At 46.5% G+C, this 13,687-nt stretch overlaps 4 protein-coding genes across 4 annotated transcripts; 3 read left to right on the top strand and 1 right to left on the bottom strand.

Moving 5' to 3' along the window:
• Positions 1 to 289: 289 nt before the first annotated feature.
• On the top strand, positions 290 to 1,765 carry N7469_000186 (putative cytochrome b5 reductase; the record flags this gene model as incomplete). Its single annotated transcript, XM_056639106.1, has 2 exons — positions 290 to 419; positions 477 to 1,765. 2 exons carry the CDS (start codon positions 290 to 292, stop codon positions 1,763 to 1,765), a joined length of 1,419 nt encoding a protein of 472 aa, XP_056504863.1.
• A 3,333-nt stretch (positions 1,766 to 5,098) lies between these two features.
• Positions 5,099 to 6,565, top strand: N7469_000185 (uncharacterized protein; the record flags this gene model as incomplete). Its single annotated transcript, XM_056639105.1, has 2 exons — positions 5,099 to 5,207; positions 5,289 to 6,565. 2 exons carry the CDS (start codon positions 5,099 to 5,101, stop codon positions 6,563 to 6,565), a joined length of 1,386 nt encoding a protein of 461 aa, XP_056504862.1.
• Positions 6,566 to 8,189: 1,624 nt separating this feature from the next.
• On the top strand, positions 8,190 to 8,662 carry N7469_000184 (uncharacterized protein; the record flags this gene model as incomplete). The annotated part of the gene is made up of 3 exons (XM_056639104.1): positions 8,190 to 8,259; positions 8,316 to 8,508; positions 8,563 to 8,662. The coding sequence occupies 3 exons, from the start codon at positions 8,190 to 8,192 to the stop codon at positions 8,660 to 8,662; spliced, it is 363 nt and encodes a 120-aa protein (XP_056504861.1).
• Positions 8,663 to 9,317: 655 nt separating this feature from the next.
• On the bottom strand, positions 9,318 to 10,085 carry N7469_000183 (putative allergen; the record flags this gene model as incomplete). Its single annotated transcript, XM_056639103.1, has 1 exon — positions 9,318 to 10,085. One exon carries the CDS (start codon positions 10,083 to 10,085, stop codon positions 9,318 to 9,320), a length of 768 nt encoding a protein of 255 aa, XP_056504860.1.
• Positions 10,086 to 13,687: the final 3,602 nt, after the last annotated feature.

Below are 13,687 nucleotides of genomic sequence, written 5' to 3'. Positions count from 1 at the left end.
GAAATGGCATCGGCACGCCGTACCGTTTGCGGGAACCGTCCGAGCCGCCGAGACTAGAATATCGTAGTTATTTTGTCCCGAGGTACAAAGATCAAGTAGAAAATGGCTCAAGGATTTATGCAAAGCGGATTTTAATTGAATAATTTTCGTTTGTTGGGTATTCGATTGTGCATGGGTTTTTGCGGCTCGTCTTTCCATCTTAATACTTCGACTCTGTCTTGGTTTTTGTGTATTGTTTTACCTTCTTTTCTTCCTCCCTGTTGCATCTCTGCTTTTTTTCGCCAGAAATATGGCAAATTCAGATGTCAAGGAGCTCAAGGCTCAATGGAAGACAGAAGTTGAACTGCCGGAGTTTACATTAAAGGATGTTGCGGCGCATAATACAAAGAACGATACTTTGATCGTCATTCATGGTCAAGGTTTGTTTCAACGATTTTGTCAACGAAAAAAAAAAAACAATTACTAACCTTTCCCAGTATTCGATATCACTGAATATCTCCAAGACCATCCCGGTGGTGCAGAGGTCCTTGTTGAAGTCGCTGGGAAAGATGCGACTGCCGAGTATGAAGATGTCGGCCACTCAGAAGATGCTCGCGAGATCATGCAGCCTTACCTTGTCGGAACTCTGAAAGATGCCCAGCAATTCGTTCGTCCTCAGGCTGTCCGTGTCGTCTCTCAGAAAGCCCCCGAAGAGAAGAAGTCATCTTCACTACGTGTCATTGCCATGGCTACTGGAGCCCTGACTCTCATTCCTGCCCTCTTCGTCTATAGCGGAAGCTCTGTTCATTTTTCCCATCTGTCCCACCTGCTTCCCAACCAAGCGAAGGGTCTCCGTCTTCCTCGTGGTGGTTTTGTCAATGGATTCCTAGCCGCGAGTATCATCTGCGGCTCTATCGGTGCGGTGGTAGCCAAACAAGCCAGTCGATTCACCAAGATCGAGTCAGGCTTTATGCGATTCCCACCGCGCATTAAGGCGAAAAAGGTCATTCGAAATGATCCGCACCTAACTCGCGGATTCCTCGAGCCTCAAAAATACCAGCGTCTGTCGTTAGTACAGAAAAATCAGCTTTCTTCAAACGTGTACCGCTTCGTCTTTGCTCTACCCAACGAAAGCACCGTTCTTGGCCTACCCATTGGCCAACACGTCGCCATCAAGGCCGAAGTAGACGGCAAAACCGTGACTCGTTCTTATACCCCGACATCCAACAACCTCGACCGCGGCCGCATCGAGCTAGTCGTCAAATGTTATCCCGACGGTCTACTCAGTGGTCGATATCTCGCCAATCTTTCCATCGGTGATGAAGTCGAGTTCCGGGGTCCCAAGGGCGCAATGAAATACACCAAGGGACTTTGCCGTAAGCTCGGTATGGTAGCTGGTGGCACCGGTATCACACCCATGTACCAATTGATTCGAGCAATCTGTGAAAACGACACCGATACAACAGAGATCAGCCTGGTTTACGCGAATCGCTCCGAGGCAGATATTCTTTTGCGCGAGGAATTGGAAACTTTCGCGCGTCGATACCCTAAGAACTTCAAGTTGTGGTATATGTTGGATACGCCGCCGGAAAACTGGGCGTATGGCAGTGGATTTGTAGATCAGAGTGTTTTAGAACAGCGATTGCCCAGTGTATCTCCTGATACGAAAATTCTTCTATGTGGACCCCCAGGAATGGTGAGCGCGACTAAGAAGAATCTGGCAGCTCTGGGATTCGCGAAGCCCGGGACAGTGACGAAGATGAGCGATGAAGTGTTTTGTTTCTAGGTCGATTCCATATGGGGAAGAGCCGAGGCTCTTTTACAGTAAATTAGATGCATAATGAGTCTTGAATTGGGTCTATTTCTTGTTTGAAATTTTCTGGGTGGAGCTTATTAGACAAATCAGAACCCTTGTATATCAACAGTCTCGGCCCGATCCCAACAATTTCGACATGACAGGCAGAAGATAAGCCCATAACTATACAGAGATGAAATGCAAGCAAGGCCAAGTCTAGGAAACTTGGCCCGGAGCTCCACTTGAGAAAGCTTTGTTGAAAAAATGCCTGCATAAAAAAAGGAGTACATGGTGAGCCGAGGTATATCTGAAAAATTCTAGGCGATTGCTTTGCTGTCAGCTGTCAGTCATTGTGGGCCTGCATTGCCAGTGAGTTATTCATGCTGATCATACATTATTTTTGTACCATGTAACGTTTTGTATACTATATATGCGAGCGAATGCAAGTATAGCAAGGACGAAAGTCTGCGTATTTACTATTCTATGCACTGAGTCAACTTTTAGGAAATGGGACCCGACAAATGAAAGGTAGAGTCAAGGCCCACAGCTGGAAGTGAGAACATTCATTATAAGATAGAAAGTAATTAAGATGAAAGTGAGATATTGAATTCAAGAAGTGATAACTGGACAGAATGGATTCTCGGTAGCTCCTTTGTTGAACTAAATACTTATGGACAGACCATGATCTATGCGAAACACAAATTGAATTCCACGCATCTAATCTATCAACGTTTTCAACATCCCAAGTCTGCGCAGATTTCTGGGAATTCTCGGACGCCTATACACCAACTGCTTTGAATTTCGAGCCTGAAATAGTTGAATACTTTCACCTCGAATCAGTTGTCCGCTCCATGGACTGCCATCTGTCATCCATGACAGGAAGGGCAGACCTCCAGGTCTGGGCTGGTATATAATCGACAGCATCTTCTTTTGCTTGGGACCCATGGTAATTTAGGAACAGCAGAGTAATGTGATAGTATGGCTGAGGAGAAATAATTGGGGCTGGGCTTGAAATAGTGCGATGAATGGGTAAAAGGAAAGGGAGTTAGGAAGTGAAAGTGAGAATAAATAGGTCGAGCACCTGCTACTCAGGTAAACTGGGTAAGGGGATGCGGACGACAAATACAAGTATTAGGGTAACATATGTAGCTATATAAGCTTTCAGAAAAGGTAGCATGTAGACGAGTCGCATGAGCTCTGATTCACATCGTGGTTCTGGTATGGTGTTCACAATGGTGAGTTTGTCTGTCGAATGTCTCATGCCAGTAAGAGAACACTCATGGCCCAGGATTCGTGTGTTGTTGATGCCGAATATTGTCTTCTTCGGATTCAGAGCCAACCCTGCCAAACACCCCCAAGCAAACCCCCCAGTAGGAGCGCTGTTGTGCCTCGTGCGCGCAGGCCTTTACCAAATGGAGTTGATCATTATCTTGTCAGAAATGATCGACTTAACAGTGAATGCGTGACTCGCATGCGAAGGACCTAAAAACTTACTTTATGATATTTGCCTGATATGATACGCGGAACCACTGACTTAACTTCCAAGTTTGTTGTTTGAACCTTCAAACAATGTGATGAAGTTTCACTGTGTAGACTGCGTGGAAGAAAGCTAGTCTTGTTTTGTCGAGAAGAAAAAAGAAGTTCTCGTTTGTTTATTTTTATTTTGAAAGGAAAGTCGATTGCAAGGCGCGATTGTCTGGTGTCTGTCTTTTTTTTTTCTGGGGAAGTGCATTTATATAGAGTGCCACATATAATATGATCAAGATATTGGAATATGCGAATAGGAACATGAATTATATTTTTTTGGATGGGCTTATATACTATCATTTTGGTATACTGGTCCATGACTGGTCGTCGAGAAGAAAGATGATCAATACCCAGTAACATTCTCAGGTATGCTGGAAGATTTCAAAGAATTGCGTGGGTTGTGTATAGTGATTATATCGCCGCACATTAGCGACTCTGTAAAGGCTGAAGCAGGAAATCCAAATGTGATGAAACAGAAGCTACACTACGAATCTTATCGACTAGAAAAACTGTAAGGTGTTTACGACTTCTCGCGGAAATCCGAAACTAGGGGCTCATCGTGATTGGGCAATAGGTGCTACGACAGCTCGAGGAGCTGAAGCTTGGGTGGAGAGGGATTCCATGACTGGTAGTACGTCCAATAATTTATATTGTGGTTCTATTTGACCTCGTTGGTCTTATATTGCTGCGAATGAACGACGATGCGCGCATTGCGATTGCTTATTGTGACCAGCGCGTGTTACACAGAGTGCTCGGGTCGCGGCGAGCCCCAGCTGTCGGACGTGTCTCTAGATTATTTCAGACAAGCAGTCAATACAATAGGAAAATTCAAGAGATGTCCTATTATAGCTTTTGGTTATGAATGGAACGAAGGGGAGGCTGTGGTCACAATGCTTATTTCCCTAGACTGGGGAACTTGAAGCTATCCACATGGTTAGCGGATACCAGTGGATAAAGATACGAGCTGGTCATAACCAAGATCTTCAGATCATGCGCTATCTCTGCAAGATTTCGTACTAAAGCTCGACCCTTTTTTGCACCCTGATGAACCCGATGAACACGAAGAGATTGAGAAGAGGCTGGGGCCCCCTGTGGGCCATCAAAATGATGTCAAGCCCCCAGCAACCAGGGAGACCCGCTATGACAGCCACCAAGTTCCAAGGATTTCTGATCCCGTGCCAATAAAATAGCTGGAGATGCGGTATTACACACTACCGACATGACACGACATTCTTTTCTCTGCAATATAACAGAATAAGTCAGTGACATGATGTAGGGAAACACAAAATGAGCGGTCAACCTACGTAAATTGCAACACACACCCGCACAAAACAGGCACAAACCACACACAAACTCTGCAACACACGCTGACAATTGAGATAAACCCCATTGCCCGTCTTGTGGTTGCACTACAGCCCGTAGTGCGCTGGGTCTTTGCCAGATTTGCCCCAGAAATCCCGATGAATTGCCAATCCTAGTTCGATGAGCGACCGCCAATCTGCACTATTACATCGCGATCGCGCCGATCTCTTCAGCTAAACCCAAATTGGCCGTGAACGATGGAGTCTCGACAAGCGCCATCCCCCCGCTGGGTCCAATGATAGTCAACTATGAGATCTGTCGATCGAAGGCCCAGCTGAAGATTGGTGTGAAAGCTGAGGATTCTGTTTGGCTTGACGAGTGGTTCCCCGCCCCTCCAAAGCAGAGCTGTCGATTTTATTTCTTTTCTTTTCTTCTCTTCTCTTCTCTCTTTCTTCTCGTTGTTCTGTCTGTGTATACTATACTGATATCCTCGTCATGTCGAGCGAGATCCCTGGACCTCCGGGTGTGCCACTGCTGGGCAACATCTTTGATGTCAACCCTAATGAAACTTGGAACTCGTTGAACAAGCTGGCCAGAGAATATGGTAAGAAAAAATGGAGGGGAGACAGAGAGACTGAGGTCATTTGGAGGCGCATCCAAAGCTAACCGAGTCATGTTTTTGTAGGTCCCATCTTCAAGATCAACGCTCTCGGTCACCAGATTGTTTTCATCGGTAATGTAGCTCTTCTCGAGGAAATCTGCGATGAGAAACGCTTCCGCAAATGTGTAACTGGCCCCGTTCTCGAAATCCGATACTCTGTGCACGACAGTCTGTTTACTGCCAAACATGACGAGGAGAGCTGGGGAATCGCCCACCGGATCATGGCTCCATATGTGACCCAACAAGCGACCGAGCAGGTCTACAAGGATATGCAGGAGGTTATTCCGGACCTTACCAAGAAGTGGTCTTCCAGCGAGAAGCAGAAGGTCCTTGCATCCCGAGATCTGGATGCTATCTTGGTAGCTTCCGTTAACAAGAGTTTTTTCAACCAGCGCTATTACGCCCTGGGCAAAGACCAGAAGAAGACTCTCGGCATGGTCGATGCCTTCGAGGGAGCTACTATGGAAGCCATGAAGCGACCTACTCGCCCTACGGTTCTGAACTGGGCCAACTTTCCCAAATTCTATAGCCAGACCAAGTTCATGCGCAACTATTGCGAAGAGATCATGAAGAGCCGCAGGGAAAACCCCAGCCAAGTCCGCCACGACTTGCTGGATGCCATGCTCAACAACTCCGACCCTCAGTCCGGCAAGAAGCTCAAGGACTCCCAGGTGATCGACGAGATCATCTCCATGTACATTGGTGCTGCAACAGCCGCCAACCTTATCTCATACTGCCTCTACTACTTAATCGAGAACCCTGAGGCGCACAAGAAGGCATGCGAGGAGATCGACCGTATTGTCGGTGACAGCGACGAAATCTCCCTCGAGCAATTGAAGCAACTTCACTACGTCGAGGCCTGCTTGCGCGAGTCATTCCGTCTGGCTGCACCTGCACCGGGTTTCAATATCGAGCCCATTGACCCAGACAACAAGGCCCCCATCATGCTTGCCGGAGGCGAGTATCAAATCCCACACGACCAGCCCATGATCGCAGTCTTGGGAGCCGTCAACCGTGACCCTGCTGTCTTCGGCGAGGACGCCGAGGAGTACAAACCTGAGCGTGTCCTGGGTGATAAATGGGATAACCTCCCTGCTGCCGCGAAGAAGGGCTTTGGTAACGGCAAGCGTGTATGCTATGGTACAACCTGGGCCTGGCAATGGTCTTTCTTCACTTTGGCCAGTATCATCAAGGAGAACTCATTTGAGTTCGCTGATAAGAACTACAAGCTGACCTCTAACGGTGCTTTCAGTGTGAAGCCGCTCGAGTTCAACCTGCTTATGAGTCCTCGCAAGAAGTAGATGAACTTGCGGAGATTAGAATGAAATTGATGGATTGTGAATTGTTTGCGTTTTATACCAAATGCCTTGTGCTATGAGGATTTATGTGAGAATGTCCGACTTGTTGGTTTCTTCGGTTAGTTAGCGCATTATGAATGTTGGTAATGAAATGTCTCTATTTGATTTTTAAATGATGATTTCAATTTTGACTGCAAGTTTCGATTTCGACTATTGAATACAAGAATTACGGTAGAAAACAAGTAGTGAATGTAAATAGAGGTGATTCCATGAAACCCTGCATGGTGCGAGATGTTGAGGCGAAGAATACATACCAATGGACGCCTGCCACACAAGCCTCACCAGAACTAAATAGCAGTATGTCCCATTTCTATTCTGGCTCGACTATGCAGGCTCTCTGATAGATCGAAGAAATGAGGTAAAGCAGCCCGAAATCCGGGGTATCATCGACCAAGGTAGATCTTACTGCATGCTGTTGCGTTGTCATGCGTTGTCACTAAAGCGCAGCCTATTTGCATACCAACGCCCGAGGAAACATTTATTGGCAAATTAGAATAGTTCGCAGTTCAGATTGGAACAAATGCTTGATCGACAGCAAACAGTGAGCTTGCCACGCCCTCATTTGGCTGATTCTTCAACGATGGCAGCCTGCCTAAATTGGACCATTGAAGAATGTTTGTTCGAGGACAATCTGTCAGCCTGTTAGCCAAAGAAGCTTTGAAAAAGCATCAACAAATATGTGAAAGAGCACGCCTGAGCTGAATAAATATCAATCTGTTCTAGCCAGGCACCGAACGCACCAGGTCCCCTGTCAAGGACTTCTCGTATATTTTTCCTTTCAAATTCAATGCAGGGGTTAGTTACCTTTTTGTTTCTATCATGTCGATTTCCGCGAATTACGTTTCAATTTATGGGTAGCGCGCAACATTTTCCCTCAATCGGCATAGCGGTACGCCTGATGCAACATTGTTGAGTGAGTCCTCAAGGAACGTATGACTTTGAGAGAAGCAATGGCCAGTACCACGAATGAAACTTTACTAATCGAGACAAACTAACGCACAAAGGGCAGTCTTGGCTCATTCGTCATGAGTAATAACTTGTCCGAGTCTCGAGTACTCGGGGAACCCGCGGAATCAACAACCATTTTTGGAGTAGACAACCGCGCTATGAAGCTAGCTTTGTATACTTCTAGGTCTGCGCGTTTGCTTAATCTCGTGGCGTCTCGGCATGATTTCTAGGCGTCCGGGCTGTGGTATAAGGATCCAAACCTAATGCATGCCTTACCTCCTCGTATAAGGTCATCCAGTCACGATCAAGGTATACATTTGGAAGGGGATTCCGGAAAGCTGCTCATTGGCAGTCTATACGGGGTTCAAGGTGCCTGACTTCAGTACTCTGCATGTTTGCGTTGTAGCCATAATTGGTTACTTCAAGGCATCCACTAACGTATGTCTGAAAGTGCCCTGATCAACTCTGCTTTTGGTACTAGGTGGCCTTACATAGCATCTTAAAAATGCTATAAATAGGATTTTTATTGCAGAGATAGTACCTCGCAAGTTCTCCCAGACTGATTATAAAGAAATTCATCAATTTTCCTCAAGCACCCAAAACCCTCCAAGGAGCAAGTATGAAAGTCTTCGCATCAGTCTTTGTTTTGTGGGCTTTTGCGGCCTCCCAGGCAATTGCTGCCCCTGCAGGTAAACTCCCATCTCAATGCCAACGCCTACGGTGAATCTATACTAATCAGTTACAGCTGGGGTAACAGATCTGGAAGCGCGCGCCGACTATTGCGTTAACATAAAAGTATGCCATGGGTATAATTACCAGGGTGGATGCTACAAAGAATGCAAGAGGCCCGGCACGGCTTATAAGATCAGAAAAGAATACCAGAAAAATGCTGGCTCGTTCAAAATTGGCACTAAAGGCTATAACTGCCAGATAGGATCGTGAGTTACTACCTACGTCTGCTGAAACTATGATAGGAGCTAATCTTTGTTAAGATTCGGACATGGCACGGATCCGGTGAATTACCCTGGGAAAAAGAGACTCAAGGATGACTGGATCAACAACATCGAAGGTTATCAGTGCAATAAAGTTTGAAACTTGGGCCACAATAAGTGGAGAAGGGAAACATTTGAAATGCACACTGGGGAAATTTGCTGTGAGATAGCTGATAAATCCCTAGCTTTTTATCATGGGCTGCTGCTCTTATACATGATGCCAAGAATTACCCCGTAGCCATCGAACCCTTCCAAGGGGCAACAGATAAATATCCACTATCATGAAACTAGATATAGTCAGTTGACCATGAAGTTAAACTTAATAAGATTAAGCTTGTCTTCAAACTGATTCGCCCCTTCGCCGCTGATTCAACAGTGACGGTTTGCCGCACTATGCCAAGAATGGAAATTGAACTACTCGGCCGCGTATGCAATAATGCGGTCATGGACCAAATTAGAACGGACATCTAGTCTTTTACTTGAAGTGAATGTCAGAAAAACGAATTTCGTTCTAAGTGGTGTACTATTCATGGAAACATTCAAAGATCCAGTCTGGTATATTGGGTCATGATAAGAAACAAAGACAAACACGAAAGGACCAGCCTCAGTCTCTATATCCACAAAGAAAGAAAAAGAAAATACCAACTGGGTATAGATCAAAGGGCAGCCCAGCGCACGCTGAGAAAAGGCATTTTGTAGTCTATTTCAAACTGCAAAGCAAAAGGAAAATCATCTCATTCACAGCTACAGCCCGTTTAGCCGCTGTAGTCAAGGGTGCAAGCCAGACGGACAGCACCGCCGGACAGGTTGCCACCGATACCACCTACATCGGTCTCAGCGGTAGTGTAGGCATTGTCAACATTGGCGGCGCCGGCAGTCATGGAGGAGCAAGTGGAACCGAGAGCATCACAGATCTTCATACCCGAGACGGAAAGACCGGCGTTCTGGGCAGCGATGGCAGAGACGTCAAAGCCGGACCAGGCAGAGTTGCCGGATGAGCCAAAGTCAAACTCACCCCAGGTGGAGGCGTAACCACCATTGGAGTCTGTGGGGATGGTAGATCCCTCGGCAGCAGCCCAGCCGCCCTGGGAATCCTGGTCGAAGGCGATGTACTTGGTTTCGCCAGCGGCGAGGGTGAAGGTCTTGACGGCGTTGCCGTACCAGCCGCTCATGGTACCGTCCTCTCCGTACTTGTTCCAGATGGCGACGGTCCAGTCATCGGTGTTGGAGCCGGTGAATTCAACGACGTACTGGTACTGGCTAGCGTCGGAGGAGGATACCTCGATGATGTTGCTGCCGTAAGGGCTGCCGACGTTACCGGAGTAGGTAATGCCACTGCCGGAGGCAGTGGTGACTGAACCAAAGCCCGAAGTAGAGTAAGAACCGCTTGATGGGGTGTTGGTCCAGTCAGAAGAGGCACTGGATGAAGTGGAAGTCTGGCGGCGGGCGTGACCCTCGAGAGGACGGGCGAGGGAGCCAGTGGTGAGAGCTGCCAGCAGCAGAAGAGACTTGGTGAACTGCATTTTGGTTGTAAGGATTGAAAGACAACTGAGAAGTTGAATATAGAAAAATATCTTCGAGTGGAAAGAGTTTCAATAACAATTGTATAAAAGAATGACAGGAGTATGAAACTTCCTTATTTTGGGAACTAAAAGAGTGTAGTTCTTTTTGCAAAAAGAGAGTGACTTGACAGTTCATTCATGATGGGGTGAAATGAGGATATAAATACCTTTCTAAATGCAAAGTCTTTGTGGCCCGCCGCCACGCTCGCCTCCACCATCTTCGAACAAGACCCAGAATCCAGTCGCAATCCACGGTGCCTGGTACCTGAAGGATGATCTATGGTCAATTGCACCGGGGTTGCATGTACGTCAGTGTGCGAATCGAGTTGAAGGTATAAGTTCCAGAAGGGCCGACGCCATGGGATAAAGTCGTGGCCAGGCTGTTATGGGGCGTTTTTGAGTGGATCGTGGCTTTCATTGAGACTGACAATTGGTCTTGGGATCGGGGAAGAACTCTTTCCGCGGGTCTACAAACACAATTCAACGGCGAAAGTTGTCATTGGAGTTGCGTGTGGTCCCAAAGTTCGAGGGAGGCGTGTTCCCCCGTTGTGTATGAACGATGTTTGTTGGAACGAGTGGATCGACCAAGAGAATCGCAACGGTGGATTGTAAGGGGTACACGTTTTGGTCCTTGGGTTAAGTCTAGACAGAGCCATGAGTCTCGGGGAAAGATCCTAGTCTATGTATACAACTGTCTATCTTTCACTCCCCGCATCTTACTGGAACACCCAAAGGTAGATCTTCGAAGGCGAGTTTTTGGGCTAATAAATGACATCTAGTTTTTTGGTACGTCCATGGGTATGTAGTATTGATTCAGATACGTTAATTGCAAATTCTTCAAAGGTTCATCTGCCAAGGGACACGAATACTGTGATGTGGAATCTATCAAACTTTTCACGCTGGAGACAAGTCAATGCTGGCTAAATGGACAGTTCGTGATTACAATCTAGTGCGGTGGGCCTTTTGACCGGCAAAGGAGTTCGGTGGAGGAGCCGGTCGTCAATCCTAACACTAGCGGCTTGTAAATAGGCCTAGACTTTGACTGAATTCTTAGCATGACGTTAATTGAGCTGTTATTATTCCCACTTCTCTAGACACGCGCCTTCAACCTGGCCATCTTGGCCAACTTGGCCAACATTCATTCCGAGGCATTTCATGTGCAATGCCAATATTATAGAAAACACTCTAGACACGCTGTCTCAAAAACCCCTCTCACAGGTCAAATTACGTATTCCCCGGCTAAATTTGTGTTGAGTTTGCAGTGTGCCATGGACATAGAATTAATGGCCCAGGGCAGAAAGGAAGCAGTGCTATTGGATATGAGGCCCATAAAGGTGGGTACAAAGTGGAGTGAATATGAGAGGTGGTGGAGAATGGCCATTGAAGTTAACGAATGACACAACATTGTCTTGTCTTGGCAGGGCAGGATGTATCATGAACCAATCAGCATAAGTCTCGGCAAGAATCCATTTTCAATTCCAATCCGAATCCATGGGAAAAAGTCTTGTGCCTGGGCTCGCTTACCTTCCATTGGTAGCTCCACAAGAGCAAGGGCAAGGGCAAAATAGTATATGAGACACAAATAACGAGACGAGCGGCTAGAGATTAAGGATCATGGTTGAAAAGGTGAACGTTTATCTCTTGATGGCGGCCCATTCGGTGACGATGGGCTAGAATATAGCCATCCTAGTGAGTAATGAGGACTGAAGTACGCGACATAGTGTGCTATAAGATGCTCCTAGCTTCTTGGCAGTTATTGGCCAAGTAAAATACCCACAAAACAGACAAAACCTTTGATTCTTGGCTGATATAAGCCTGTGAGGGCTTTTAACACCCGAACGGGAGGTCCATCCCATCCAGTCCCATTGAGACCCTCAAAGACCAATCACAAATGTACAGTATGCATACTTGTGACCCGCCGCTCTAAACTGAATTTGTACTGACCTTGTCCGCCGTCCTCCACTCAACCAAATAATCCCTAATTTCAGTGATGGCTGTTGGATACCCTCGGCGGGGTGTCTACGAGGAGCCCCCTCTCTCCTTATCCCCTCTCTGGGATCCACGAGTTCAAAGAGGGGCTTCATTGTCCAGAAACTCTTGGATTTGCGGAAATCTAAGCCGGTGAAATGCCGAGGGTCTGTCCAATGGCCTAGAATCGGAGAGAGGGACGGGCTTGTAGGATCACTTGTACACATTCCATGTTGGGTTTAAGCGTAGAAATGAATTGATCCACTAGCACATCAAATGTGCTTTGAGATGTTGACAGGCTCATGCTAGACCCGTTTGTGTGAGCTCAGAATGTTGACCCTGCGTATTGTGGTGGATCTAGAGAGCCCATTGTGAGTGTGTTCGTAGTATCAAGAGAAGAGACGGAGCAACCACCGGGCATTTTCACTAGCTGGAAACGTGTCTCTCCAAGGCAGAATATTCCGAAATGCAGTATTCGCTGTGATAACCTCAGAATATTTCGAGCAGAGCGCAAATTCGGCGCCAGGGGTAGATGATGTCATCGTATTTTGGTAGGAGGAATTCGATATCAAAACTCAACACGGTTATTTTGACCTCGATGGATGATTTGTAGAAAGGGCATCCGGGTAAGTTGTGGTGAGCAGCCCCTCGTAAATGGCTAATCGTTCACCATTTCTTTGCCAATGTGTCTGGGAGGAGGGTAGAGTAATCACGATCGGGATGCCGTGTGATCATTGTAAAGATAGCTCTGATGATGTAGTAAGTTAGAATCAATGAGTCCATATAGCAAATTTATCCTCTATGGTACACGCAGAACAATATCGAAGAGCCCAAGGGAAATCACAAAGCATACCTGAAAACGCTCTCTTCCAGAAAAGCTTTCAAAGGGCTATCAGATGTCCCCTAGGAAAACATGCATAAGATAAAAGACACCAAAACCGACACAAGCAACGCCCTTCCGTTAAAATTTGAGCAGGAGAGCATACGGCAAGACGAAAAATTGAGCGATCTTCGAAGAAGTTTTCGATGTTGTTGCTTAAACCGACGCAACAACATGGATGAAGAAAATGGCACCAAGGGCAGCAATCAGTATATCGCAGTCCAAAAGAAGCTCAGCGGCCTCCGTATAATTCTTGCAGGGTCAGATAAGATGATATCCATTGAAGATTACTCCATTGCAAATAGGTTATTCTCCACGTCCCACTCCTCGAGCCTAGTTTGCGTTCTCTCCGGTAGGCGAAGCTTTGCAAAATGGGGTTGCGTTAAAATATGAAGGACGATCGAGTTCAATATGCCAGAATTGTTAGCATGTCACTCATAGCAAATGTAGCACCTTGGTCTTAAACTCGTTATATTACCACAGCCAATTCTGGTTAAGCTGTCTGTAGCTTCATTGATTTGATGGTATTGAAGCTCGAGGACACTTTTGTATAATCCCGAAAAGGTCCCCGTACCGGCGGGGGTCAATCATCTTGAATTTGAAAGATGGGAAAAATGTGGAGCTTATTTCCATAATCTTCATGCATCGACTTCTTGGCTTGAGATATTCACTTCGGCAGATCCTCTAGGTCCTCCACAACAACAGCCGAGGAAGT

The sequence above is a fragment of the Penicillium citrinum genome (assembly GCF_028827155.1).
Source record: "Penicillium citrinum strain IBT 23319 chromosome Unknown utg000001l:1.0-4955037.0:1.0-4956770.0, whole genome shotgun sequence".
Lineage (NCBI taxonomy): Eukaryota > Fungi > Ascomycota > Eurotiomycetes > Eurotiales > Aspergillaceae > Penicillium > Penicillium citrinum.
This window is presented reverse-complemented; position numbering and strand designations above follow the sequence as displayed.